Genomic DNA, 26,472 nt, shown 5'->3' on the forward strand with positions numbered 1-26,472 from the left:
GTCCGCCAGCAAGAAATCCTGGACCCATGTTGCGGTAGCTCGAATTATTCAATCGCTTCAAGACATATTTAGGTACTTTGCTCAACACGATTCCCCTCTGGAAAAGGTTGCCGAAGTGCTATGCCACAACACAGCAGGGCCTATGAGAGATGATTTGACCAGTGCAAAAGACTGGATGGATCAATTTTGTGGTCACAAGCTACGATGGGAAGCGATCGGTCTCCTTTGGGCTCATATAGAAGGTCTATCAGATGCTCTTGGGTCTCTTGATCCTCGTCAACTGCAGTGGGTGCCGGGCAAAGAATCAACCGAACTTGCTTTAACTAGCCTGGGCTACTGCATCGAAATCTCACGTCACTTTACAGCGGGAAACGCCCTCCTTCTTGATCTCTGCCGTCGAAAGGGTACACTTGGGACGTTGATTTATGGAGACGCGAGTAAGTCCATGGCTGCATGCCTGAGAACTAGATGCTGAATCAAGATAGGCTCTACGTTCTGGGAGTCGCACAGCTTAGCTGTGTCCATGATGATTTTCCTCGGGCTTCACGCTCAGGACGGTGCCTCAAAATCACAGGTCCAGAAAGAAGTACCTTCATTCTGCACCGAATATAAGCGGCGTCTTTTTTCTTATATCTTCTTCACCGACAAATCCGTCGTTTCCTTCTCTGGCAGACCCCCACTCATAAGTCGCCGCTACTGCTCAACTGCGCTACCCTTGGATCTTCAAGATGAGGATTTAATGTCGGACGAGGCTACTCTGGCCGAGGCTATGAAGACGCTGGACGACAGAGGATGGCAAACCCAAGGAAGGGTTCGCAGCGTCACGCTCATGAGGGCACGCATAATGATGTCTTATGCCCTCGATGAACTGGTCGAGGTTGCACTCGGTAACGATACTAATATCACACTCGATTACCTCGAGTACGTTGACTGGCTTCTTAGAGACACATTAGCTGACATTCCGCCAGAAGCATCAAGGCACGCCAACTAAAAGTCTTTTCTGAATACCCCTCGAGCCTAAAATACAACCACGAGGATCTGTCTGACCCCGATCTTGACATTAAAATTCTTTATGTCAGGATCCTGACTTATCTGGCTCATCTGCGAAACATCTTTTTGGTGGAGAGGCTGCTCCTCCAGCACGGTGGGGTTGACGAGGGCAACTTGCTTGCCACCAGCTTTGATTTAGTCAGAGTCACGGTTGTCCTCTGGATACACAAGGATCGATTCGCCGAAATGCGGCGTAATTTCGAATGGCTGGTGAGTTGTTACGGCTCAACCAAGTGTTGAGTGTCTAACGGAATAATAGTTAATGGCTTATGCCGCTCCAGGGGGTGGCATCCTCTGTCAAGAGTTACTTCGACCAACGTTTTATGGCATTCACCCCCTAAACTCTGAGCTATCACGGTCGAGTATCGTCCAACAGCTGAGTTTACTTGCTGCATTTCTGAATTGGGTTGGCCCAACTGCGCCAAATAGCATCATGTGTAGCGACTGTCAGGTCATCATTCAGCGCGTGCTTGATCAGCATCTAAACACCGCTACAGAAAACGACTGGGATCTGGAGTCTCTGGGATCACTACTACCGCATTCATTGGGGTTTCGGTTTGATTTGTTGAATACCTTTGACTGGCTCCAGAGTGGCATACAATAGTACAATGCTGCTTGTCACGCAACTCTTTGTTTGCTCCCAGACATACTCCATAGAGAGGGCAGAGCAACTTTGAAAGGGCACTGAGAGAATTTATTTGCCAATATTAATCTATTTATCCGTATCGCCAATGACTGCTCATAAGCCCTTGCAGCTCCGCCGATCAGGGGACTTGGGCTGGGCTAGTCTCTAGCTCGGCGCGCTATTGATCTGATATGCGCCATTCTCGATTTCTGGGCCAGCTGAAACAATAACGGTCTTTTTTTCATTTATCGGGAGGATTTAGCTGGGGTGCAGAGTACGAGTAGTTCAGAGACCATTAAGTACCCCTGCATTAGCATTTCAACCACTTGATCGCTTCTCGCCATGAACCAAGCTGCTAGATCCTCCAAGTCAACTCCACAAGACCACACGACATGCTCTCCATCTCGTAACAACGCCCCGTTGAAATTGTGGAATGTCGCCAATCTTCTTCATCGGGAATATCGGCCGTTGAGAGGGCTTTCCAAATGCCGTATGGGGAATGGATAGCCCGGAGCCGTCCGCGAAACTATTTGAAAGCCACAAGGCTTCGCATGCCACTATCGCCGTTCTAGCGCCTCTAAATGAGCTCGCCCGTGTAAGCCAGGTCAGGGGCGGGTCAAGATGCTCCCTATATGAAAGGCTCATTCATTCTCTGCCGGATCTTCGAGGCTCCATCATCCAACTTTTGTTGTCCACTCTTTTGATCTTTTCATTCTCTCGTTAACCACTCGCTCACGATGCGTTCCATCGTGTCCCTGGCGGCCTTGGCCCTCTCGGGTTCTGTCCAACTCGCCTCAGCTAGTGTTTGCAGACCCAGCGCGACTACGGATCTTGCGACCACGACGACGTCTACGAGTGCTCCTGTGGTGACCAACGAGCTCAAGGGCGCCAAGTTCGCCCGCAGAGCTCCCGATGGTGGCATCGTTGACTTTGAGGGTAGCGGTGATGCTCAGCATGCGGATGAGGGATACAAGGGCGACGGTAGCAAGGATAATGGCTGTGTTCAAATGCATGCCGACTCTAGTCCGAAGCGAGCTCTGGGTCCGGATGTTGGCATCTCACAGCAGGTGACTGGTCTGAACCCGTCTACCCCCTACACTATCCGATTCTATACCGCCATTGTCCTCTATCCCCAGACCACGGATAGCTGCTTTATCAGAGCTTACCTCGGTGGTGATCCCTTCTACGAGCAGGCGCTCTTCACCTCGGGCCCTACTGCGGCCTACAGTGCCGTCGTCAAGCAGGCCAGTGCCCCGGCCAGCTCCGCTACCTTTTCTATTCAGATGCAGTGTAGCGGTGGCAGCGCTGCCATGATCTACGTCGACTCCATCTTCATGTCCAACCAGGTTACTCCTCAGAACATTGACGACTATGACCTCGTTGGTGATGACGACGATGTCGAAGCCCCTACAACTACTGCCGATGTCGAGACTTCGCAGGCCAGCTCTACAGGAACTGTGCCTCCTGAGACTGAGACTGAGACTGCTACCAGCACTGAACTTCCCGAGACGGAGAGCCAGACTGTTACTAGCACCGAGCTCCCTGAGACCGAGACTCAGACTGCTTCCAGCACTGAGCTTCCTGAGACGGAGAGTCAGACTGTCACCGGTACTGAGACCTCGCAGACTGAGAGTGCTGAGACGAGTGCCACTACTGGCGTGGAAACTTCTCAGACTGATGTCGAGACTGGAACGACTACCGGTACCGAGACTAGTGATGTCGAGACCAGCACGGCTGCTAGCACTGAAACCAGCGATGTTGAGACTGGCACCACCACCGCCACCGAGACATCGCAAACAGAGGACTCTGAAACTGGCACGACTACTGCTTCTGAGACTTCACAGACTGAAGATGCCGAGACTGGCACAACTACTGAAGCCCAATCCACAACCGAGAGCGAGTCTACCGTCACCTCCCAGGAGGCATCCGAGAGCACCACTGCTTCTGAGGAATCCACCACGGCTTCTGAGGAGTCGACCACTACCTCGGCGGAGTCGACCACTGCTTCTGAGGTATCCACCACTGCCTCGGAGGAGTCCACCACCATCAGCTCAACTACATCCTCTGCATCATCGGAGCCTACAATCAGCAGAATCTGTGCCAACGTTGGATCCAACCCTGATGCCGGCAAGGGCTGCGACAAGAGACCTGTCACAGCGGACCCAGATTTCTACTTCTCCTTCGTGGGAAACATTGAAAAGGAGCAGTGTGCGGCCCGCTGCCTCGGCGATGATGAGTGCGGCCATTTCGAGTATCGCTATGTCAATGATTGCCACAAAGAATGCCGCATTTACTCGACCAGACTGTCCGCCGACTCGCCCACCGGTCCTTCTGGCGATACAAACATCTGGGCCTACGACCGCAGCTGCGCCTGGCAAATCCCCTGCTGGCAGCCCCCAGCTGATAACGTCTGCTTAAACAAGTTTGCCGATACGCCAGCGCCGACTTGTGTCCGCCGAAAGGCCACGCTCAAGCAGTGTGCGCAACCCTGGCTCAGACTCACCGCGCCAGACTGCACGCCCGAAGAGACGTGTGCTGGAGCCTGCGCAACCTACACGGGCTGCGTTGCCTTCTCCCTGTCCTCCGATCCGAATGATCAGCGCAACTGTCTCTTGTACACGGACCGCGTTGAGGATATCTCGGAGGCCGACGATTCCAGCCTCCTCGAGTTTGTTGACCTCGACTGCTATGCCTGCAACGGCAAGAACATGGCTTTAACCACCTACGCTCAGCCTAGGAATGACAATACTCCCAAGCCTGACAACACGTGTGCTGCTCCGAACAATGCCAACTTCTTCCTGGCCACCCCTGGGGCTAACACCGCAACAACTCTCTTGACCTCGACCCGTGCTGCCACTACAACTGAGGCTGCAAACTTTGCCTAGAACCAGTTTCTCATAGAAAGGGAGAAGCTAGATGTGTATGAGGATGGAAGATCGTTCAGACGACTAGCCATAGAGAATACAAGGGCCTATATATGGTCACCCTTCCTTAATGTATACTTTTCTTTCAGTTCATTTGCATGCTGTCGGCATGTTTATAAACTCATCAAGTGTATTGATACATTCTCAATTGATTTGGGTATTCAAAGTACAGTCATTACATGCTGGCTAGCAGCTGTGTTTCAACTTGGATCCCTTGTGAATGGCTCTAGGCCGGCGATCCGTTTTGCTCTTGGCAGTAAAATTCCTCCATTCTCACAGACAGTGATCATTCTCATAGTCTGAGACCATCCCTTTTAGATGTCCGTTTACATCATCAGACCGCCAAAGAAACCAGCCATGGCGACACCCAGGCTCATGAGTCCCCAACGGATCTCGCCCCGGGCCTCCATGCCGGCATTGGGGGCTGCGCTCTCGGTCGAGCTGGCGGTGCCGGAGGCGGCGCTTCCAGTCGATGTGGAACCCTCAGAAGAGCCTGAGGAGGCCGTGGCAGCAGGGCCAAGCTCGCCGCCGCCAGTCGACTTGGGCTCGACGGTCTCATCAACATCGGCAGCGGCCTTCTTGTAGGCCGCGAGGGTCCTCTGTCCGCTGGATCTAATTTAAAGGGTCAGTATGCCATCGAGCTATTGAGTGTCGGAGCAAACTTACGGAGCATTGATGACACCAACCATGCCATTCTGGCAGTGGCCCTGAACGGCGCAGTAATACCAGATGGGGGTCTCGGCCTCGACGGTGACGGTGAAGACCTCATTGCTGACCTTATCCTTGACGTCAAAGTCACCGCTGAAAAAGCTGGTGCTGTTGAGGGGCTCGCAAGGCTTGTCGAAGCTGCTCTGGGCGACAGAGTGTGTGCCCTGGTAGAAGTGGAACTCGACAGTGTCTCCCACGGCGGCCTTCAGATCGGCAGGCGAGAAGGTGAGGCCTCCGTCGCCGACCTTGACCTTATGAACTGCGGCGAGAGCGGCCGGGATGAGAGAGAAGAGGAGGGCAGAGGAGTGCATTGTGATTGGTTGATTGATGTGCTTGATGGTGAAAGACAGGTGGATAAATAGAGGTGCAAGGCTGGCTTGTATATACAAAAGATGAGTGTGATTAAATTGATTGATGATCAAAACAAAACCGAGTCAACCTTCAAGCTCTTTATACTCTGAATATCAAGACCAAAAACAATACAGCATCCCCAAACCCGTCGAGGGGTTAGCCTCAAACAGGGATGAAGCAAGAGGCGGCCGCCCCTGGACGCATCTCTTACACAGCCACGACGACGGACAGTTTGATGTGCCCGAGTCGGGGTAGAGCCAAGCAGCGTTTCACTCACTCAAAAGGCGCGCTTGATCAAACCGGAAGCCCCCAAGAGCCGAGGCCTCACCCTCTCGTATGCACTAATTGCCCTTGAATTGCCTTTGGCGCCGGCAGATGCATGCCGTCGAAGCGACCCCCAGAAAGGGACAAGGTTTCGCCAGGGCAAGGGTCTCAGGCCCAATTGGAGACGATGCGACAGCCGTCATATCCAGCACAGCCTCTGGCCAGCCAAGCTTGAAGCTTTGCATCCATGCTAGTGAGGAATTTTGGTTTGGCTGGTCGAATTGAAACTCTCAAGGCATGGGCAATATTTCAAATCAAGCCGGGTGGGAGAAGTTCTCTAGGCCTCCAAGGTGCCGCCATTCCCCCTCCGTGTCTGTTTGTCTTGGAATTCTCTACCCCAATGGCAGATGCATCGTGAATGCAGTGTAGACACAGTAATGCTGACGTGTGCCATGACTGCTGACAGACAGCACACACCTTTGTCTGCGAAATTCAACCTGCACATATACATGGCTTAGCTCCTGTGCATAGCATATAAGACACGGGCAACTTGATGCGCTGTGTTTCAGCTCTGCAATGTTGGTCTCAGGTTTCGTTTCCATAAACAGATACTTGACCCAAAAATGCAACTTGCAAACAGGGTTAATTAGATACCTAGCTTAGAATAAATCTCGACAGAAGACACTGTTAGCCACCCTAGAGCATCATGAGAAAGGGCGTACAGGATGATGTACACAACCACCAACCCTGCAGGTGACACCAACAGTAGAGAATGAGCCAAACTATGATGCCTTTGACAGTTGATATCGAGTTAGGTTATTTAGTGTTATTCCCGTCGGCGCTGGCACTTGGTTCGTATTATATCCGATGTTTGAACGTAACCGAGACAACCCTTGGCGTAAAGGATTAATATATTCAAACTCAAACCCCAACTTGATTTTTAATGGTAAATCTAGACTATCAGCCCATTAAAACTTTGTATCAAATTACTAAGTAAATAAAAAATGGCATCAAGTCGTTGCATATTTCAAAGCATTAGGCCTCATGGTCTGGGACCTGACAACAGTTTGAGTGGCCATCTCGGCTGAGTGTGTCTTAGATATAATAATACACAGAAAGTGAAAAAGACTTGGTTTCGTTCTTTGAGATCGACCTTTACCCAAAGAGTGCCATGAACAAATCTCAAAGCACCAGGGGCCCAGGCCGCCGTCAAGTAGATCAATATTGGCCATGCTTCAGCTCGACCTTATACTAGACAGCTTTGCAGGCTCACGCTCATCCACCAGAATTACTCTACACAACTCCAGGCCTCAGAACCCCTCGGATCGCCCCCTCGGTAGACGTTGTGCAATGGATAGCGGCAATGCTTGCGCTGAAATTCCTCGCCTAGACTGATCGTATCGTTGATGTATTTTGTCCCCGTGAGCGTATCGGGCGCGATGCCCTGTTCTACCCAGCGGACGATGGCAGTAAGGACGTTGCGTTCGGCGTCCATGTGCGTGGTAGGACCTGACTGTCCAAAGTTCCATGCCCCTGGACCCAGGGCACAGTGATTCATGCCGCCGATTCTGAAGAAGCGGTAGAATTCGTCTAGCTCCTTTGATGAGGACTGCATGGACCTGGAGACATACTCATAGTATGTCTCTGAAATCCCAGACGTAATCACCGAGTTCATCTGACCGTGGTAGGTGATGACTTTCCCGCCTCTGTTGCGGAAAGGGCTCAGATCACCTTTCCAGGCGTTGAACCCAAAAGGGTTCTCGGCCCAAAAGTATGAATAGTCGGATGAGTTGAGCGTGGCTGAGTCCCATTCCGGATCCTTGAGGTATATGTACCGAATCAGCTCGTATGACAAGGATACAGGGGCGCCGCTGAACCATATGGACGCCGTGTTGTCTTCGGAGCCGGGGTTCATGGCAGGGTAGACAAAGTTGCCATGGTGGTCGAGGAGAGGGCTGTAGATCTTGGCGACGGTTTCTGCCTGCTCCTTGGTGAGACAGTCTTTCGTTTGCCCGTCTTTGCAAATGAGGCCGCTCGGATCGTAGCAACAATACTCAGCGGTTTCAATGACTCCGTCGACAGCCCCATCAAGTCCATCACACTGGGCATATACGTCACGCTTAATGGCGAGCCACATGGTCTTGGGAACAAATCTGGGGCTGGTGATGTTACCAGTGAGGGGGTAAAAGTGGCCAGTCCAGGATGTCAGGTTGCCCAGGGCATGTGCTGGAGCCCCGGCGATGATACCGTCAAAGTCAGCCGGGAAGTCTTGTGCCTCCTTAAAACCTTGGCGTCCCCCCATGGAGCAACCCAAGTAGTACGACTTGGTATGAGGTTGGCCATAGAATATTTCTGTGATCATTTCCCCCACAACCACGCCAGTGTGCACTCTGTAGATCGAGTTCAATTCTAATAGAAGTGTGTTTGAGAAAGGTACACTCACGATCGATATGAAAAGTCCGTAGTCGACTCTGAGTTGTTGAGTAGCGTTTTTACCGTTGTTCCATTGTGCCCCTGGAGATGTTATTAGTCTCGGTAGCAACCAGACACTTTTGATGCACACACGCTGTTTGCACCAACTGATGTAAATCCTTGGGACGTAGTGTAGGCCATATCTCCATACGAGATACCTACAGTCATAGTTTCATTAGCTGTGTGGTCACCATTTCGCCGAGGTATGCAACTGACATCCACCTAGTCCTCCATTGCCGACACTCAGAAATCTACCGGTCCAGTTCCGCGGTAGCCAGGCTTCCATGCTTATCTCACTGCAGTGAGAAGTCTTGACTACGAGCGCGATACGGCACATATCTGCACTGACTACCTACCACGTCGCGCCGCAGGACGGGTCCAGGCCTTCAATGGTCAAGTTCGTCCCTGAGGGTACATACTCGGAGAACCAGACGGTTGTATTTTCCAACTGTAGGTCTGAGGCGATGGTGGAGCATGTGGAACCGAAAGGGGTTGTCGCGCCGGTGGTATATGGTGCCAAGGTAAGCCAGGCTGCCCAACCTGTGAGGGAGAACATGGCCTTTTTTTTTTTTTTTTTTGACGATATCTCGGCGATTCTCTGGAAAGAAGATGAGTTTAGAGGCCGGTATATAGACGGAAGGCAAAAGAAGGTGTTCAAAGAAGCCTTGGCTCTTCAAGAGAAACGGGTTGAGACCCTTTTATACCCGGTACCTAAACGAAAATAGCATCCCTTAAAGTTACTTGGCCCCTTGATTCTTTAGTTCCTTGCACAAGATGGGCCTTCTCAGATGCACCGTGTCATCCAAATCAAATGAGACGGCCTTTACGTCACGGCATGGCCATTGTTCTACACATAGCTGCCCACTAGCTTGAGAGTATGCGCATAAGGCACGCTAGAAGATACCGTTGTTAAGGCGACTTGAATTTTCGTTTATTCGTATCAGGCGCCTCTGAGATGATGGGATCGAGTCTGCTGCTGTTGATTCATGCCACCCAATCGCGTAGTTTCCGCTTGTTGGGGTGGGCACCTCTTGACAGGGGTTGAATGAAATCTTGGGGATTTGGGAGGGGCCTTCGACATGGAGGCTGAGCAGGCAAACGTATTTTATACTGTGTGATGCGTCATATGGGACGTTAGCTATGCCGAATGCCGAGCCAAGGCCCGACTGCTGGCCGGCTCATGTCCCTCGCCTAGATGGAGATGCCCCCACATCATGTACGGATTAACCAGAGAAGATGAAGGTTGCCAATTCAGTGATCCAGGCTTCGGCTAGCAGTTGAGTGCTCTGCTAGAGGATTTGCAGGGACCCCAGACTCTGCACTTGCAAAGTTGCGCTACCTCACCGGAGAGCAAGCAGCTGTTGCGGGGGGATAGACTCCCTTGGAACCGAGCAAACCAGCCCAAATAACAATAAATGAAGACATTGGGTCAACTTGCTCATCTCACTTATTTTGTGTGCCTAGGGGCACATGTATAGCCTCGCTAACCTTTGTACCGAAGCAGCGAGGGTGCACCACACTAACCATGATACTCACTGTACAACCTACAGGCCACGATTACCCCACACAATCAGCCACTTCACTCTTCCCGATTCCTTGCCTGGAAGAAATCCCATGGGATGGGTATTCTACAGATCTAGGGAACGAAGGCTAATCTCATAAGAGAGCTGAATCCTTTAGCCAGCAGCTCGGAGAGGGTCGACATCCAGGCACCTTTGATTTCCTCTCAACGGGGTGCGCTTCGAGTTTTCTCATAAGTTATAGATAGCATCCACCAAGTACGAGCAGCCTGTACTCTTGAGTTAAAGAGGCCAGTCAGATGCCGATCACGCCGGAAGTCGATAACCCTACGCCTATACGGGCAGCTCTTCTCGCCAAAACCAACAGAGGTTAGTAGCAAGATGTTCTGCTCTCATAATATGAAGTAATGCTTATATAATTACGAAGCGTACTAATCTAACGTCTGTTTGATGCAGATCGAAACATCCCTAAAGGTGCACTCGCAACTAGCGTCCCCTTTCTTGTTCGTGGCAAAGACACCCACACAAGGACCAGTAAAGTCCCGATCTGTCAGATCCAAGATATCAATATTGCCAGCCAACACCCAGCCGGTGTCTCCTGTCTCAGGGTGCTCAGTCATCCACGTGAAATCAAGGTTTGACTCCGAGTACATCAACCTGAAGTGAATGTCAAAGGCGCCTGTTGGATTTCCCGTGTCCTTCGGCGAGGCGACTTCGGTACGACTGCATATGGCCTTGGCTCTTCCGGCGTTCTTGATTTCAAAGTGAATATGATGGTCGGAAAAGTCATAGAAGACTCTTGCGTAGCGGTGTTCGTCCTTGAAGCAAGCCAGACCTGCGATCACCGAAGACGAAGATTCCGCCTGGTCTATAGTGAGAACCGCACGATCTTCTCCGTGAAGAGAGCGTTTTCTTCGGCCCACGAAGGACACGGTAGCCGAGGGTTCGGAGAGATCTGTCGAAGATGCTTGGATGGTGATCTGTCGAGCATCATCACTGATTTGATAGGCGCTGAGGTCTGGGTCGCGTAGGTAGACCAAATCAACCGTGGGATTCAGACGAGAGGGAATACTATCCTGTTTGCCCTGAGCGGGAAAAGACTCAATAGGTTGCTGGATCACCGGCCACGAATCTCCAGTAGGCCATTGGACTGGCGTCAGGAAGGTTTCACGGCCCATTCCGTATCGTCCCTGCTGGTCCTTTCGAACAGCTAGGCACACCATCCACCAGTTGCCCTGAGTATCCTGGACCAGGTCTCCATGGCCGTTGTGCTGAATATATTTGTAGCCACTGCTCCCAGGGCTTGGTGCCAGAACGGGGTTGTTAGGACAGTCCTCGTACGGCCCCCAGAGGTCTCTAGAGCGGGCAGCTGAAATCTGATGGCCTTCGAATGTTCCGCCCTCGGCAATGAGGAGGTAGTACCAGCCGTCTCGCTTGTAGATGTGAGGGCCCTCGGGTGTGATCTTGCTTGAGCCAGTCCACATGAGCCTCGGGGGTGCAAGATGCTCGCCGGTATCGATATTGATCTCAATGCCGTGGATGGTGGGTTCCTCTACAAGATCCTTGCTCCATAAACATCCAGCGATAAAGACCCGACCGTCATCATCAAAAAAGAGGTCCGGATCAATACCCCAGAAGTCCACATAGACCGGGTCACTCCACCGGTCAGACGCGATATCATCGGTGAAGATGATAAAGTTCTTTGTCTCGACCAGCTCGGAAGGATGCGGCGGCTCCTCACCGGGCTTCAGCTCTAGGTCCAGGTGACAAACGTTTGTGCAGATGATATACGTCCTCCCACGATGATGGCGAATGGTTGGAGCCCAGAGGCCTCCTGTTTCAACAATGACATCGCTGGGAGGGCCGTCTAGCTTGTGAAGCCGTGTGGTAGCTGCTGACAGAGAAAGCTGAGACGGCCTGTTGATAGCGTTGCCTACAACAGTCAGTAACCATTGCTTCGTACCCACGAGATGGGATTTGAGTGAGATGGCCGCGTACCAATATGTTCCCAGGAGACAAGATCCTTTGAAGCGAAGATGGGCAGGCCAGGGAATATGTGAAAGCTCGAGTTGACAAGATAGAAAGTGTCGTCGATACGGACAACTGAAGGATCCGGCGCGAAGCCGGGAATAATGGGGTTACTCTCGCCCATGCTTTACCAATAAAGACAAACGATGCTAGTATTTCTCTGGGCGAGGGGCAGGGTTTGGGTGAAATAGGTACAAAAGAACTTGAGATGCCTCTGAATCGCCTCAACAAAGTCACCGCTTTAAGGAAGGGCAAATAACCGTCCGGCTAAACAGAACAGCCCACTACTCGGTTAAAATGATCCCGAAGGCGGGGCAAGTGAAGAAAGAGACCAAGGGGTGGCCTAGGAATGAGCGCAAGCTGCATGAATGCATATGCAGGTGACTGAATAGCACAAGACGTAAGTCACCCGTCCTGAGGGGGTCAACATAAACCCCAAGGAGCAACCAAATTGCGTGCACCTGTTCAAATAGAAGCTCGGGAATCATTCAAGAGTGAATAATACACCTTATTTCACTGACCATCATTTTAGACAAACTGACAACTCGGCTAGAATGCCTAATACGTGATCTGCTCTATGGGACGATGCATTGTACTAGGCGCCGAAGGACTCCAGCTTACCATGATCGGCCCGTATGGCGTCGTAACCGTTCCCCTTGCTACCTCGACAAGTTTCGGTGCCGGATTTACCTGGGCCACTCTGAAGCCCTGGTCTCCTGGGAGGACGCCAAGAATTATCGACGATATCACATAAAGCGGCGCTGAGCAGATTAGCATCGAGGTTCAATCTGATAACTAAAGTGAGGCGGAGTGCCTTTGCAAGGGTCGACGCTGATGCAGTGTCCATTGAGGAAGAGACGGTAGCGAGTATCGGCGATAACGGAGATGCTGAAGGCGGAGAGTTGACTGGGAAGACGGAACTGGCGTCGAAAGAGAACAATACAGCTAGGGTTCCGGGTGTCGTCATAGTCTGGGAGGAGGATCCAGCTCGCATGTCTGTCCCGTGAGTCATCCATCGTATGTTCATGAAAAGAGTCTCTCTATCACCTTGGTCAGATATTTGGCAACACGACGCGACCGACTCTTGTACAGGGCAACAGTGCTGGTAGCAAGATGCCCATGGCGGGATCAAATTATCCGAGGTTGGTCTATTTCGCACTTCTTTCCCCCGAAACATGCCAGTTTTCCGGGATATGGGTAGTAAGGTGGTGCAGCCTTAGCGGCTTGCATGGCGCACTATGGCCCTTGTGGTGTGAATCCTGAGGGCTGCTCTTGGCGCATCACTCTAGGTGTTCCAAGGCTTGATCAATGGAAGTCATAAACCCGCTCATTGGCCCTACGGTTAACTTATCCTTCTTGGCTGCCAATCCGCCAAAAACCAGTAGCCGTAAATGCTGCGATTGGCTCAATACGAATGAGCGGCCAAACTGATCAACCACAGCTGAACCTTGTTGCAATATCTATGCATGGCATTCAGCCAGAGCGGCTGATCCCGGCTAAAGTCTATTCGGGCTCAGCTATACCGATTAGCGATGAATGATGAGAGAAAAGACGGCGAGTTTATCAACGCACTCAAAGCGTTTCATCACGGGAAGCCTTTCCTTGTCAGGGGAGCCGAGCTGCAAAACCCGTCACTTTCAAGTGCAGAATACATGGAACGTGTGTGGCCCACCATGGTAGAAGCCAACATTAACACTTTGCTTGGCTCAGTCGGTTAGGAGCAGATTGAGCCTGAAGAGGGCGAGTTTGACTTTGAGCAGCTCGATCTCTCGATCCAGGCGGCTCGAAGACACGGGCTTCACTTGATTCTTCTCTGGTTCGGGGCATACAAGAACGGTTCGTCCTCAGCTTGGTTTCACTACTGGGTAGTCACTAATACATATGAACTAGGTGCTTCGACGTACACACCGTCATAGGTCAAGACGAATCCAACACGTTTCCCCCCCAGCACTGGTGAAGAACGCATCCGGTGGTGTGGATATCACTCACACTCTCTCGCCTCTGTCTTCTAAACTTGTGTCGGCCGACGCCAAAGCATTTACGAAATTGATGCAACATCTGAAGCAAGCCGACCAAGAGCATTCTACTATCATCATGGTTCAGGTTGAGAACGAGCCTGGACTTCTTGGGGGCTCCCGCGACCACTCTTCGCTGGCCAACAGAGCGTTCACGTCCCCAGTGCCTAAGGACCTGGTTGACTACTTGCGTGAGGACTAGGGTGACCTTGAAATCACTTTTAGAACAGAGTTTGGGGGGGGGGGGGGGGAGGGCTTCAAAGACCGCCACATTTCTTCCCATGACCCCTGGGGGTCGGCGTTTGGTCCCAACACAATAGCAGATGAGCTGTTTATGGCATATCACTTTGCCAAGTATGTTGAGACTGTGGCTGCAGCGGGAAAGGCTGCCTACCCGCTCCCCTTGTACACCAACGCTTGGCTCAGTGCCGGAGACGAGGCGGATCTATAATTGCCCACGCCTGTGACTGGTGAAGACGTACCAGGAGAATACCCATCCGGAGGCGCGGTGGTCAAGGTCCTTGGCCTATGGCAGCGTTTCAGTCCAACCCTGGACTTTATCTCCCCAGACATCTATGTTTCAGACTACGCCAGTATCTGCCGCAAATACAAAGCTGATACGATATTCGGGATAGTGTTTCTCGCCCCTCCTACACGCTGTGCTACTTTTTGACCCACAGCTTTGTCACTCTGGCAGAGCCGCTGAATCAAAAGCCCTCCCGGCATATCTTTTTGGTCGATGGGGTGTCGGCGTCCTCAGTAAGCTGCCGCTTGGTAGACTCTGTTCGTCTTAATCAATATAACATCTCACTGCCTCGGAAGGTTATTAAACTCACTTCCGGGTGAATCAACCTGGTCTGACTTGTTCAGCCAGCCCAAAAGGGACGTCTGTGCAGTCTTGACAAAATTCTCCGGCCGCCATCCTCCCTCGCGCTCTGCCGCTGGCCTGCACAGCTCGTCGAATGCAATCGATAACGACCGAGTTTGCAGACAGTCTTCCAGGCCTCGATGATTGAGCCCTATAAGATGGTGGCGGGGATAGAATAGAGGAAATAGGAATTCTAGCGCCAGAGGGAAACACCCGCACCCAGGTGGTGCCTCCTTGAGGTTCATTCGGAAAAGCTGCAGCAAAGATATGCAGTTTTCATCGGGCGGCAGAATTGCATCATGCCCGGCCGGTTCCAAGAATCGCTTCAGTAATCTCAAATCAGTCGCCCCTGAATGCTATACAAGCGGCAGCGAGGGTAGGCCGAAGGGCGTTCAGGGGCGTCATTTCTCGCTCACCTACTACTTCCCCTGGATGGCAGAGAGGTTTGGCCTTTCGGGGCGGGACAGATTCACGATGCTCTCCGGCATTGCCCATGATCCGATCCAAAGAGACATTTTCACGCCGCTCTTTCTGGGTGCCGTGATAGTCGTCCCTCCAGCTGAGGTCATCACGTACGGATTGCTAGCCGAATGGATGCATGAGCACAAGACCACCGTCACTCATTTGACTCCTGCCATGGGCCAGATCCTTGTTGGTGGTGCCACAACTCAGTTCCATTCCCTTCGGAATGCCTTCTTTGTCGGAGATCTTCTCACCAAAAAGGACTGCAAGAAGCTACGCGATCTCGCACCCAACACCACCGTCATAAACCTCTTTGGATCGACCGAGTCACAACGCGCAGTGTCCTTTTCCGAGGTCCCGAGCAAAGCCAAGGATCCGGCCTTTCCCGAGTCCGTGCCGGATATCATCCCGGTTGGCCAAGGCATGAAGGATGTCCAGCTCTTGGTCGTTGACCGTGAGGACAGGCACAAACTGTGCGGAGAAGGCGAGCAAGGCGAGCTGTGGATCAGGGCTGGAGGTTTGGCCGAGGGATACCTCGGCGATGACGACAGGACGGCAGAACTCAACCGGTCCAAATTCGTTCCCAAATGGTTTGTTGACCCTGCCAAGTGGGCACAGCAGGACAAGCACCAGAACTTCCCCCATTACAAGGGTCCGCGAGACCGTCTGTACCGAACTGGTGATCTTGGCCGGATCCGCCCCGACGGAAGTGTCGAGTGTACAGGCCGGATTGATTCTCAAGTCAAGATCCGCGGCTTCCGGATCGAGCTGGGCGAGATCGACATCAATTTGTCCCAGCACCCATTCGTACGCGAAAACGTCACGGTTGTTCGAAGAGACAAGGACGAGGAGTAGACCCTTGTCACGTACTTTGTCCCAGAGACGAAGCGGTGGTTCCAGCACCTCCAACCCCATGACGATGGGGAAGCCATCGAGCAGGAAATCGCCTACGAGACCATGGCCGGAATGCTCAGACGATTCAAGCTGTTGTCTGACGACTGCAAGAAGTTCCTAGCGACCAAGGTTCCCAAGTACGCTGTTCCCAGCATGTTTATTCCTCTAGCCCGAATGCCCTTGAATCCGAACGGCAAGATTGACAAGCCCGCACTCCCCTTCCCCGACGAAGCAGATCTTCTTCAAGTCGTCAAGAGGAGGGCTTCGTCAGTGGTTGCCAGCATGACCGACACTCAAGCTCGACTGGCCAAAATATGGGCATCAGTTCTCCCTAACCGCACTGCACGTATGTTTGTGCCTGAATCCAACTTCTTTGATGAAGGTGGCCACTCAATCCTTGCACAACAGATGTTTTTCCGCCTCAAGAAGGAGTGGAAGGATATCGATGTACCAGTCAACGTTATTTTCCGGTCGCAGACTCTCGAAGCCCTCGCCGCAGAGATCGACAGAGCCCAGGACCCTATTGGCCTGCGGCTGGACGCGATGCCTCTTATCGGAGATGGCGCCACGGAGGACGAGGCATACGCCGCGGATGCGAGGGATCTAGCGTCTCAGCTTCCCGAGTCCATCCCGCAAGCACCCGGGCCTCAGAGCTACACAGAGGCTGGGCCCACGGTGCTTTTGACGGGTGCGACAGGCTTCCTCGGCTCCTATGTCCTACACGAGCTCCTCGAAGGCCCTAAGAGAGCGCATGTAATCGCGCACGTCAGAGCTAAGGATGCAGCGGCAGGCTTGGCACGCGCCGAGGCGGCAACAAAGGCCTACGGCTTGTGGTCCCCAAGCTGGACGAGCACAAACAGACTTGAAGTTGTGGTGGGAGATATATCCAAGCCACGCCTCGGCCTGCTCGAGGAGACATGGGATCACCTCTCCAATACGGTAGACCTAGTCATCCACAACGGCGCCCAGGTCAACTGGATGCTGCCGTACTCCAGCATGCGGGCGGCCAATGTGCTGAGCACGCTGGACTGCATCCGACTTTGCTCGACAGGGAAGCCCAAGCGACTGGCATTCGTCAGCTCAACTTCGACGCTGGACAATGACCACTACGTGCAGCTCTCTCGAGATGTCGAGACTGGCGTGCCTGAGGCTGATGACCTTGAGGGCAGCCGCAAGGGCCTTGGCACAGGCTATGGCCAGTCCAAGTGGGCGAGCGAGTTTGTCATTCGCGAAGCCGGGCGGAGGGGCCTTGTAGGAGCCATTATTCGACCCGGATACATCACAGGCGATCCAGCATCGGGCATTTCCGTCATGGACGACTTCCTAGTCCGCCTATAGAAGGGCTGTCTGCAGGTGGGAGCGCGCCCTGACATTGCAAACACGCTCAATGCAGTCCCTGTTACGCAGATCAGCCGCATCGTCGTTGCCGCAGCGTTCCATCTCTCCGCTACTACTGAGCAATCACTGGGCGTGGCTCAGGTCACCAGTCACCCACGCTTAAGACTGAATGAGTGGATGGGTGCCCTCGAGCTGTATGGATATGGCGTGCCCAAGGTATCGTACCAGGAGTGGTGCACCAAGGTCATCGACTACACAAGTGACGATAGCAAGGAGGAACATGCTCTGCTCCCGCTGTTCCACTTTGCGACGGGCAACCTGCCCGCAAACACCATTGCTCCCGAGTTGGATGATAGCAATGCCGCAGCAGCTCTGCGGTCATATGATGAAGAGAACGAGAGTCGGGATGCAAAGTCTTCTCCAAGCAGACTTGATATGGACATCCTTGGCATGTACTTGGCGTATCTGGTTGCAGTTGGATTCCTGCCACCGCCGACAGAGAAGGGCGAGCATGAGCTGCCAAAGGTTGACGAGGCAAGGTTGCAGGCCATTGCTGCAGATAGCTTGGGTGGTAGATCTGCAAGGCCGTAGATGTCGTAAAAGGGATAGTACAAGGACCCCATCAGTGGGCCAATGTTTAAGCGGGCATGACAACACTGTCGATTGATCTTGTTGAGGCGCGAGGGGCATGAACATGCCGTTGCGTTACTGCAGGAATGAGACATGCAACCGGTACAATCACTCCAGACAAAGCCAGGTATAGTAGTGTATGCTATTGATCATGGCTGAGGTGCCGTGCTACCTTGGCAATCATGTTTCATCTTGGGATATTGCACTAGCTGACAACCTACCTCAGATATGACGAATAGATACCATGCGAGTAGGTAAGAATGAGTTGGTGATTAACTCTGTGCGCAGGTATACACACGCCCGATTCTCCAACAATCAGCTTGCTTTTCTCGACCACAGTCGAACTAGTCTATCCCTTTCTCTTCCTAGGAGGGGTCCATCCAAATTGGCCTCAATCTCACGCCCAGAACGAGTGCAAATATCAAATGACTTGATCTCTAGACTGAACGGAGATGGGCAAGGGCTTGGAGACTGATTCTACATTTTGAGTTTCAAAAGGAGTGGTTTCATTCGTTCCTCATACCGGTAGGTTCTATTTAACTTTGAAAATAGTCTATTACCTAGGCGCCTCTACATAGTAACTAGTATCCAACCATCTCTTGAAACTTAAACATAGATCCCCACTTGGCAATGACATAAATCATACCTCCATTGAATTTAAATCGAGTCCTTGAAATCAAGTGATACCGCAGTGCAACAGGCCCATAGTGGCGGCTACAGAGCCTTGGTATTGACTCTGTGGGTGTGTATTAACATTGGATGGGCCAGGTAGTAGGGGCGAGCAAGAGTCAGACTAACCCGGAAAACTGGGACCCTACTCCAAAGAGTTCAAGGTCCATCTCAGCCTGGGAACGGCCACCAGAAACGCTGCCAGCAGGTACAGCATCACCTTTTGATAAAAGGGAGCCTCGGCGGCATCTCATGCTGGATGTCTCATCCTTGGCCCCGCTGGAGACAATGATGCTTGCACAAGTTAGCAAGAGGGTGTATCCACAGCCGTGACATACTCATTGCTTCCTGAGTTGTGTGTCTGAGGGTCCATGTTGGCTGTAGGTGGCAAGTGAAGGAGGAAAGGAACGATGGTGGGGAACGTGATGTTGAGGATAGGGATTCAAGCGAAATGGACTATGCTGGAGAACATGGATAAAGGGAAGAATAGAACAAAGGAACAAGGGAATGATCGAGTCCCTTTAACGTTTCTCTAGCCCTTTCCCTCGCCTGCTTTCTTCGCCCGACAATGGCGTCCTCATGCTAACAACAAGCCATTCTCCCTCTCGTTTTTGAAAGCATCCCTGCTCTGGCAGGATCCAGCTCGGTCAATGCACCAGAGACGAATATCAATTGGGCAGTCTTCTTTTGATTTCAGGCATCCTGCAACCGATCCCTTTCTTGCCCTGATTACGTAGCTGGCAGGTTTGACGGTGAATGGACAGTCACTTTTTGCAATTGACTCCCGAGCCTCACTCTGTCGGGGTGTGATGTGTCGTGGGAATCAGGGGGGGCGGTCTGGTCCACAGTGGCTGTCAAGACTCCTCGATAATTGGGCTCTCGCCTTTTGCAATGCCGCACAGAGCAGGGCGGTGACTTGTTTTGAATTTGCAGTGCACTGCCAGCTGACGACTGGCCGAGCATGTCACAGAATGGCAGGTCGTGATTGGCTTCTCATCTTTTGTATCGAGCCGTGATTGACTTCTCATCTTTTGCAAACGGTCTTGGCTTTCTCCCCTAGTAGTGGGGGCACCAAAAGCGCCCGAAAGGCAACCACATGTCCGCGAACCATGGGTCGTTACACAGGCAGGCAAACATTGGTGTATAAGAAGGCTCCCCGAACACCTTTCCTCAAATCATCCAACACGCTCCATAAACTCCTCAATGCACTTTCCATAAACTCATTAGCCACTCTTTATAACCTCATTAATCTCTTTTTACAAACTCTTTAATATATTCATACCGTTTATTTACAATTTTCTCCTATGCATTACCTCTTGTTCTTACCCAGCCTCTTTCTGGTCCTTTCTTCACCATGCTGCTTTCGCAAATCCACGCCTACATACCTACACACTTCCCGCCTTCAAGGTACAAAAGCGCACCTCAGCCTGACCTCGCCAACATGGATTCGGACCCCAAGTTCTTGCACATCCCGTACAACCAACGATGGGAGTACCTGAAGGACACCATCATCCAGCTGTACACTGAGGGCAACAGCGCGGAGAAGGTAGCCTCCAGAATGAAGTCGGAGTATTCTTTTGATGCATTGTAAGTCCGGTCTCGACTTGAGCTTCCAGTAGGTACTAACCTTGGCAGGCCGAGTGCCTACAAGTATCAATTTCGAAAATGGGGCATCAAGAAAAGCACTTCATCTGCGGTCAAGGCGCAGGTGGTCAAGGTGCAATTGAAGAGGAAGAGAGATGCAAGTACCTCGGATCTCACCATTGTTGAAGGGGGGCGTGGGAAGGCGTTGAACAAGAAGAAGCTGAAGCGCTTTCTCCAAGACGACCTGAGACGTCGCCATGAACCCACACCGGCAGGCGGCATGTGAGTTCTCCCAGCTACATCCAAGCCCGTTGCTAATTATTTACCCTAGCTTCTTGCGTATGAATCTTCCATACAATGCCCTTGTTGCCAATTTCATTCACTCAGGCGGCCCACCATCACCATTTGCTCCCGTCTCTCATGCCAACTCTCCGGCGAACATCATAGTCAACAGCCCCGGCAGCCATCGTACCCCTTCTTCTCGGCCAGTTGAGCCTTCGCCAACGGCCCAGCTGATACGAGATAAAGCGCATCTGGAAAGAGCAGATCTCTTCATCCAAGGGCAGTATCAGGAGTTGCTACTCCAACTAGGTCGGGATGAACGCAAGTGAGTGGCTATGAATCATGATAGATGGTTTTGTCGAGCATGACTAACTTTACTCTCAACATAGAGTCGTGGCGGACTGGTTACATGACTTCTGGATTCATTCCTTCATGACCGCCAAGTACTGGGGCAGCCTGATACCTGGACTCCTGGCCTCATTGCTGCAAAGACGCTTGATTCAGTCGAGTCGGAAGGCTCGTCTGCTACTCCCGGTGACGCAGCATCAACACCCAGAGCTTCTCGCATCGCAGTCGATCCATCATCCCAGCTCTGTCGATGGAGTATCCACTACCGCAGTAACATTCGATATGAGTCTGTACCGTCACCGCCGCCAGAGAGTGACAACGAGCAGGACATCGAGGATGAGTCAACATGGCTGCCATGGGATGCTTCCCGTGATCGCCCCACACCTGCAGACACAATGAGGTCGGCGCTCTCAGACAACAGTTTCTCACGCATCGACGAGCACGATGTCCCGCTCTCCACGTCGTCGATAACGAAGGCGGTACATGGCTCTCAGAACCAGATCGAGGTAGACTCGTGGGGGTTTGCCATCATGGCGAGGAATTTAGATGCTCTACGGGGCATGGAGCCTCCTGAGGGCTTGAAACATGTACACCCTTACCACCTTGCTGCCTCACACTTGGATGGAGCCCACAGCTGCTGTTTGATCCTCGATCATCTAAGGAGAACTCTCCAACATAAACTTCCCTTAGAGGACGATTATAAGAACGATCTCGGACACACTGTTCTCGACTCACTCATGGTCAACATACTCCGGTCGCACACCTCAATCAGCCCTAGTGAGGTTTGTCAAGGCTTCGAAAAGCAAAACCAATTCCCGGGAGAGGAGGTGGACATCTGCGGTCGCTGGGACGCTGATTCGAAGTGTATCCGACAACTCTACTCTTCGGGCAGATGCACAATTCCCTTCGAATGGAAGCACCCCTACTGTCACACGTCGGTCCAGGCTATTTGCCATTCAATCATTGCCTTGTTCATGTCAGACTACGCTCTCGATATTAATCTTCCCAGTGGTCTGTTTTCAAAGCGTTGTGGCTGCTGCCGCAAGGACCTGAAGCTCTTTCCGCTCCATACCCTCGTTATGGCGGCATTCTATCTGGGAGACCGTGGGGCCTCGGGAGAGACCATGTTTGGCGCAATTGCAACTCTAAGCTGCATGCTTGCTACTGGTGCAAACCCTTGCCTGAGGGCCGAGATATCGGTTTCCGCGCTACTTGAAACCGGCACGGGCGAGGAATGCACCCATAGCTCCGTCACGCCTTCAGAGCTTGCCTCAAACGTGCCAAATGAGATCCTCGAGTCATGGCCGCATGAGCAGCAACTTGGGTGGAGAGCATTTGTTGCCGTACTGGACTTTGCCTCCTCTGTAAACGGCCCTTTTTCATCTCTTTCAGAGGATAGATTCTTAGGGAGAGAAAAACTTGGAGTCCTATGGGCAGCTTCGCAGACCGAGATGCTAACTTATCGTCGAATCAAAACCGTTGACCCTTGGGTTTCCGGCAGATTCGACATCCAGCAGCTACTGCAAGGCCTCGACGATGGGCAAGGGTCAACCAACGTCCCACTCTACAGGGACGGTTTAATGCGGTCTTTTGACCTGTATGGCTGGTTCAACGGGCTCCTGCCGGCAGCTGAGGATGTGTGTGATCACTACTTTATGAACTTGGAGGACTGGGGCCGTACAACCTTCATCTAAGCGGACCATGGTCATAATACCTGGTAAATGCATAGGTAGTTATTAGACAGCCTTTGTCAAGTGCCCTTGGACCTAGCCAGCTGAGAAATGCACGCTCTTCTCATTCTCACAATAGTATCCCCTTGAGATGCGCCGGACTGTGATGATCGCCCTTTACGCTGCATAGTTTGGCCTCTGGGTCTGGATGTGCCAGTTGCACAGAGGATAAAATTGAAGAGTGTGTACAATATCCACTGAATAAGATGCCTTGAAGCGAGATGATGAATCTCATTGAACCGAGATGAAGAGCTCGGTCGAGATGGGGAGCATCAGTGGGTCGGTCCGACTTGGCGGTGGTTGCCTAATCAGCTTCCCATACCGCCCGGCAGAATCCATCTATAAATCTCCGCCTCGCACCCGGCCTTTGCATGTTTTTTCTCTTTCTTCTTCATACTTACCTTATTCCGATTTGCCTCGCTCAAGAAGGAGGGAAATCAGCGTGGAGGGCCTGCATTGCACATCGCGGAGTCGCTCCATGCTCCATTGTCCTTCGGGGCCATGGGGGGTGTAATTTTTGATTTATCACGTTTTCATTGTGCGCTCGGCTTGATGCTGGGACATGAGGAAGACGTTGAAGTGAAGCCGAAATGCAACCCTGCATAATGCCTGATCGCAGATGCCTGGTGGATGGAAGGCATAGACACATTTCGAGTCAACAGGCGCGCGGAGAGACGCGTCTGTTTTAGAGTTTACCGTTGACGTGGTGACAGGATTCCGCCACCTCAACACAAAGGATCATCAACCACAGGGCGATGGTATGTCACGGAGATTTGTTCTACAGGTCACTTTACACGTGGTGATTGAAGAAACGTTGCTCGCATTCATTGATCGTGCAAGTTGTTGTACAGAATAACCCAAATAATCCTACACTCCATCCATACCAGTCCATGTCCCAATATCATTACAGTCTCCCATTCCTCCCATCATAACTTTGTGTGTCCTCCATTACTGCTTCTTCCATTGTCCGGCATTCTCGACGCCCTTGGCGACGCTGTCAAGTCCGCCCTGGACGCCGGTGCCCAGGTTGCCCACCGCGTCGCCGAGGGGACGGCCAAGGTCGCCGGTGGCAGCTGTCACGGTGTCGCCAACGCCTCGGGTCGCAGCGCCGGTGACGTTGCCGACTGTGCGTCCAAGGCCGCCGACCGTGTTGCCCAGCGTGCTGGTGAGGAACTGAGCGGCTCCGGTAACGCCTTCGGTGGCCGAGTCGGCCGTGGTCTTCTTGTCGTCGGTCAGACCCATTGTGGATGTGTGGTTTGTTTGTTTGGTAGTGGTAGGTGGTTTGTTTTGAAGTTGATTTTTTGTAGATGGCGAATATTCGCTTGATGATCTGGTAGAAGATTCTGTTCTTTCCGTGGAAGCTTTCGCCTCTTTAAATCCCCTTGGTGGCGCCCATCTCAAGATCTCGCCCAAGTGAAGCAGGTCGAATTACATCACCATATGACGTCAACCCGGGCTGTCATCTCGACGCCTCGATTGGATTCGCAGGATCGACAATTAGCCGTCAACCACCCCCCAGGAGCTCTAAAATGACGTCCTTGGACACATAATTACGCGGTCAGCGTTTGAGAATCGCCTGGAGGTGCCCATGTCCGCGATATTATAGGGTAGCCGAGGTCCGGCTAGCATCATCTCGAGACCACGGCGTCGTGAGGCTTGATGTCATTCTCCGAGAGGCGTCACTCTCACCGGACCCTTGATGATCGATGGAATTTGTTGGGGACACCCTCTCGCGACTGACTTCACATGAGGATAATGTCAGATTAATGGGACGGACTGTTCACCGGGATCTCTGTCAATATTCCGAGTGTTGACTTGTGGGACTATGCAACCCTCTTGGATGGAGGCAGACGCAGTTATCACGGTAACCTATCATCAAAGCCATTACTCGGGGCAGATGACGGCAGAGAAGTAACTAGATAGGCATTCCTGCGCCGATATGAGAAAGAGGTGGCATTTCCACGAGTAGCCCTTAACAGCCTCCACGTTCCATCAATAGCATCATTCGAGTCTATAACATCAGCGATTATCCCCCAGCATGCAACCAGACCCATCTTGGTTCGAAAAGTGAACTTCGCAATGGATCATCAAGTGTTTGAGTTTGTATTTGAGCTCAAGACACGGTTGCTTCTTGGTGGGTGGTGACGGAACTGCCCGCAAGCTCGTTGACGAGGCGATAGTCAATCTAAGAGATGCTTTTGGACTCGGAATGGAGGAGAGGAGAGCCACAGAGCCACAGACACATGGTTCACTTGTGGACAGCCTTCTAGATCCGATCTGGCCGATTATTCAACCTACAGCGTAATACCGTTGGGTTGAACCAAAGCTGACCCGAGAAGCACCCCGGCTGGGTGATTGAGCAGAACTCGTTCACCGATGAATCGCCCCCTTGTTATAACATGATATCTCACAGAATGGTTTGCTGCATTGCGTGCTTCCTCACAATCTACTTCCTGCATGCCTGCTTTCTGGTTTGCCCCTCAATAACGGGATGTAGTCACGCTTGACAACCCCTCAAACACACATATGCAGCTGCCCACAAGACCAAACCCAATCACGCATGACAACTAGACAAGGGAACCAGGCTGTCGTTCGTTTCGAAGCCCCTCATGATGTCACTTCAAGGCGGTGCCTCAACCCCCCCGCACTCCCGCCTGCCCAAGGAACGATAGTGGCGGGCTGCCAGGGAGACGTGAGGTTCCTTGTCTTCTTACTCTGTCCCTTTTCCTTATGCAAACGATTTCTTAGAACTCCAAAGCATGGAACTGATCTCTGGACAGAACCTGTCCATGTTAAACAAGTTAACGCAACTCGAAACACCAGAGACCAAGGCATGGGGCAAGTCTTCCTTGGGTTCTACCCTGAGAATCAAGGCTCCCTGAGTAGTTGCATGACTCCGCAACGAAACACGCACTTGGAAGAGGCCGTCCATAGCCGGCATGACACTAAACGATGCTGAACAGTCACTAGGTCGCTGCAAGTCCTACGCAAGCGTGGTGAAACCATCGTCGCCCGCCCCCGACTTAAGCAGTTGCCCAGACCAACCTGCACATGCCTTGGTCAGGTTCTCACACCTTGCAAGAATATTGTAATTACCTGCCTGGAACGGGAACGAGAGAGAACCTGGCGGCTAAAGGGAATCCATGTTCATCACCCCCTGCACGATGACGAGGATGACGGGATGCACAGGAAGAATCTCAGAGGGGCACGAGGAGGTTCGGCCTATGGCTCTAGGTGGTCAGAAGACTACGGAACCAAGGCCCCCAAAGCCCATGCGATGTTTCCCCAGCAAGGACAAGCCGTGGGGGTCCCGGGATGGTGCAGCTTCAACATCTTGTCAACTTACCTAGGCCCAGTTTCAACATGTTGATGACGACTGTTGCCAAGCACTGTTACGAAACAGGGCCTTCGCAACGAAATCACAAAGCGTCGCCCCTAACCGTCGTGAATGCTCATTGGATATTTGCCTTGGACATGGTTCCTCTCTTGGAGGCTCTGGGGTGAAGTTCGGTGTCGCTCACGGGTGATATTCCTCAGGAGAGAAGCACAAAGTCATTACTGCACATGCATTCGAACAACACACACGGCGATGTGGAAATGGCGCGAATGACATGCCTCTGACAAATTACTTGAATCGAAAGGGAAAAAAACAAGGGCATGACCGCCCGGCTTTTAATGGTCTATCTCAAACTAGAAATGCAACCCGCTAC

At 52.1% G+C, this 26,472-nt stretch overlaps 7 protein-coding genes across 7 annotated transcripts; 3 read left to right on the plus strand and 4 right to left on the minus strand.

Moving 5' to 3' along the window:
• Nucleotides 1-2,412: 2,412 nt before the first annotated feature.
• LRP88_13682 (PAN/Apple domain-containing protein) lies at nt 2,413-4,560 on the plus strand (the record flags this gene model as incomplete). Its single annotated transcript, XM_083250040.1, has 1 exon — nt 2,413-4,560. The coding sequence occupies one exon, from the start codon at nt 2,413-2,415 to the stop codon at nt 4,558-4,560; it is 2,148 nt and encodes a 715-aa protein (XP_083094374.1).
• Nucleotides 4,561-4,925: 365 nt separating this feature from the next.
• On the minus strand, nt 4,926-5,618 carry LRP88_13683 (Cupredoxin; the record flags this gene model as incomplete). Its single annotated transcript, XM_083250041.1, has 2 exons — nt 4,926-5,211; nt 5,266-5,618. 2 exons carry the CDS (start codon nt 5,616-5,618, stop codon nt 4,926-4,928), a joined length of 639 nt encoding a protein of 212 aa, XP_083094375.1.
• A 1,592-nt stretch (nt 5,619-7,210) lies between these two features.
• LRP88_13684 (uncharacterized protein) lies at nt 7,211-8,224 on the minus strand (the record flags this gene model as incomplete). Its single annotated transcript, XM_083250042.1, has 1 exon — nt 7,211-8,224. The coding sequence occupies one exon, from the start codon at nt 8,222-8,224 to the stop codon at nt 7,211-7,213; it is 1,014 nt and encodes a 337-aa protein (XP_083094376.1).
• Nucleotides 8,225-10,345: 2,121 nt separating this feature from the next.
• LRP88_13685 (glycoside hydrolase family 43 protein) lies at nt 10,346-12,066 on the minus strand (the record flags this gene model as incomplete). The annotated part of the gene is made up of 2 exons (XM_083250043.1): nt 10,346-11,847; nt 11,913-12,066. The coding sequence occupies 2 exons, from the start codon at nt 12,064-12,066 to the stop codon at nt 10,346-10,348; spliced, it is 1,656 nt and encodes a 551-aa protein (XP_083094377.1).
• Nucleotides 12,067-15,299: 3,233 nt separating this feature from the next.
• LRP88_13686 (uncharacterized protein) lies at nt 15,300-18,110 on the plus strand (the record flags this gene model as incomplete). Its single annotated transcript, XM_083250044.1, has 3 exons — nt 15,300-16,094; nt 16,143-17,507; nt 17,589-18,110. The coding sequence occupies 3 exons, from the start codon at nt 15,300-15,302 to the stop codon at nt 18,108-18,110; spliced, it is 2,682 nt and encodes an 893-aa protein (XP_083094378.1).
• A 2,149-nt stretch (nt 18,111-20,259) lies between these two features.
• LRP88_13687 (Clr5 domain-containing protein) lies at nt 20,260-22,726 on the plus strand (the record flags this gene model as incomplete). The annotated part of the gene is made up of 5 exons (XM_083250045.1): nt 20,260-20,405; nt 20,454-20,684; nt 20,734-21,009; nt 21,074-21,218; nt 21,275-22,726. The coding sequence occupies 5 exons, from the start codon at nt 20,260-20,262 to the stop codon at nt 22,724-22,726; spliced, it is 2,250 nt and encodes a 749-aa protein (XP_083094379.1).
• A 984-nt stretch (nt 22,727-23,710) lies between these two features.
• On the minus strand, nt 23,711-24,004 carry LRP88_13688 (uncharacterized protein; the record flags this gene model as incomplete). Its single annotated transcript, XM_083250046.1, has 1 exon — nt 23,711-24,004. One exon carries the CDS (start codon nt 24,002-24,004, stop codon nt 23,711-23,713), a length of 294 nt encoding a protein of 97 aa, XP_083094380.1.
• Between the last annotated feature and the right edge of the window lie 2,468 nt (nt 24,005-26,472).

Source organism: Fusarium phalaenopsidis, assembly GCF_050370095.1.
Source record: "Fusarium phalaenopsidis strain FUZ10S chromosome Unknown contig_32332, whole genome shotgun sequence".
Classification (NCBI taxonomy): domain Eukaryota; kingdom Fungi; phylum Ascomycota; class Sordariomycetes; order Hypocreales; family Nectriaceae; genus Fusarium; species Fusarium phalaenopsidis.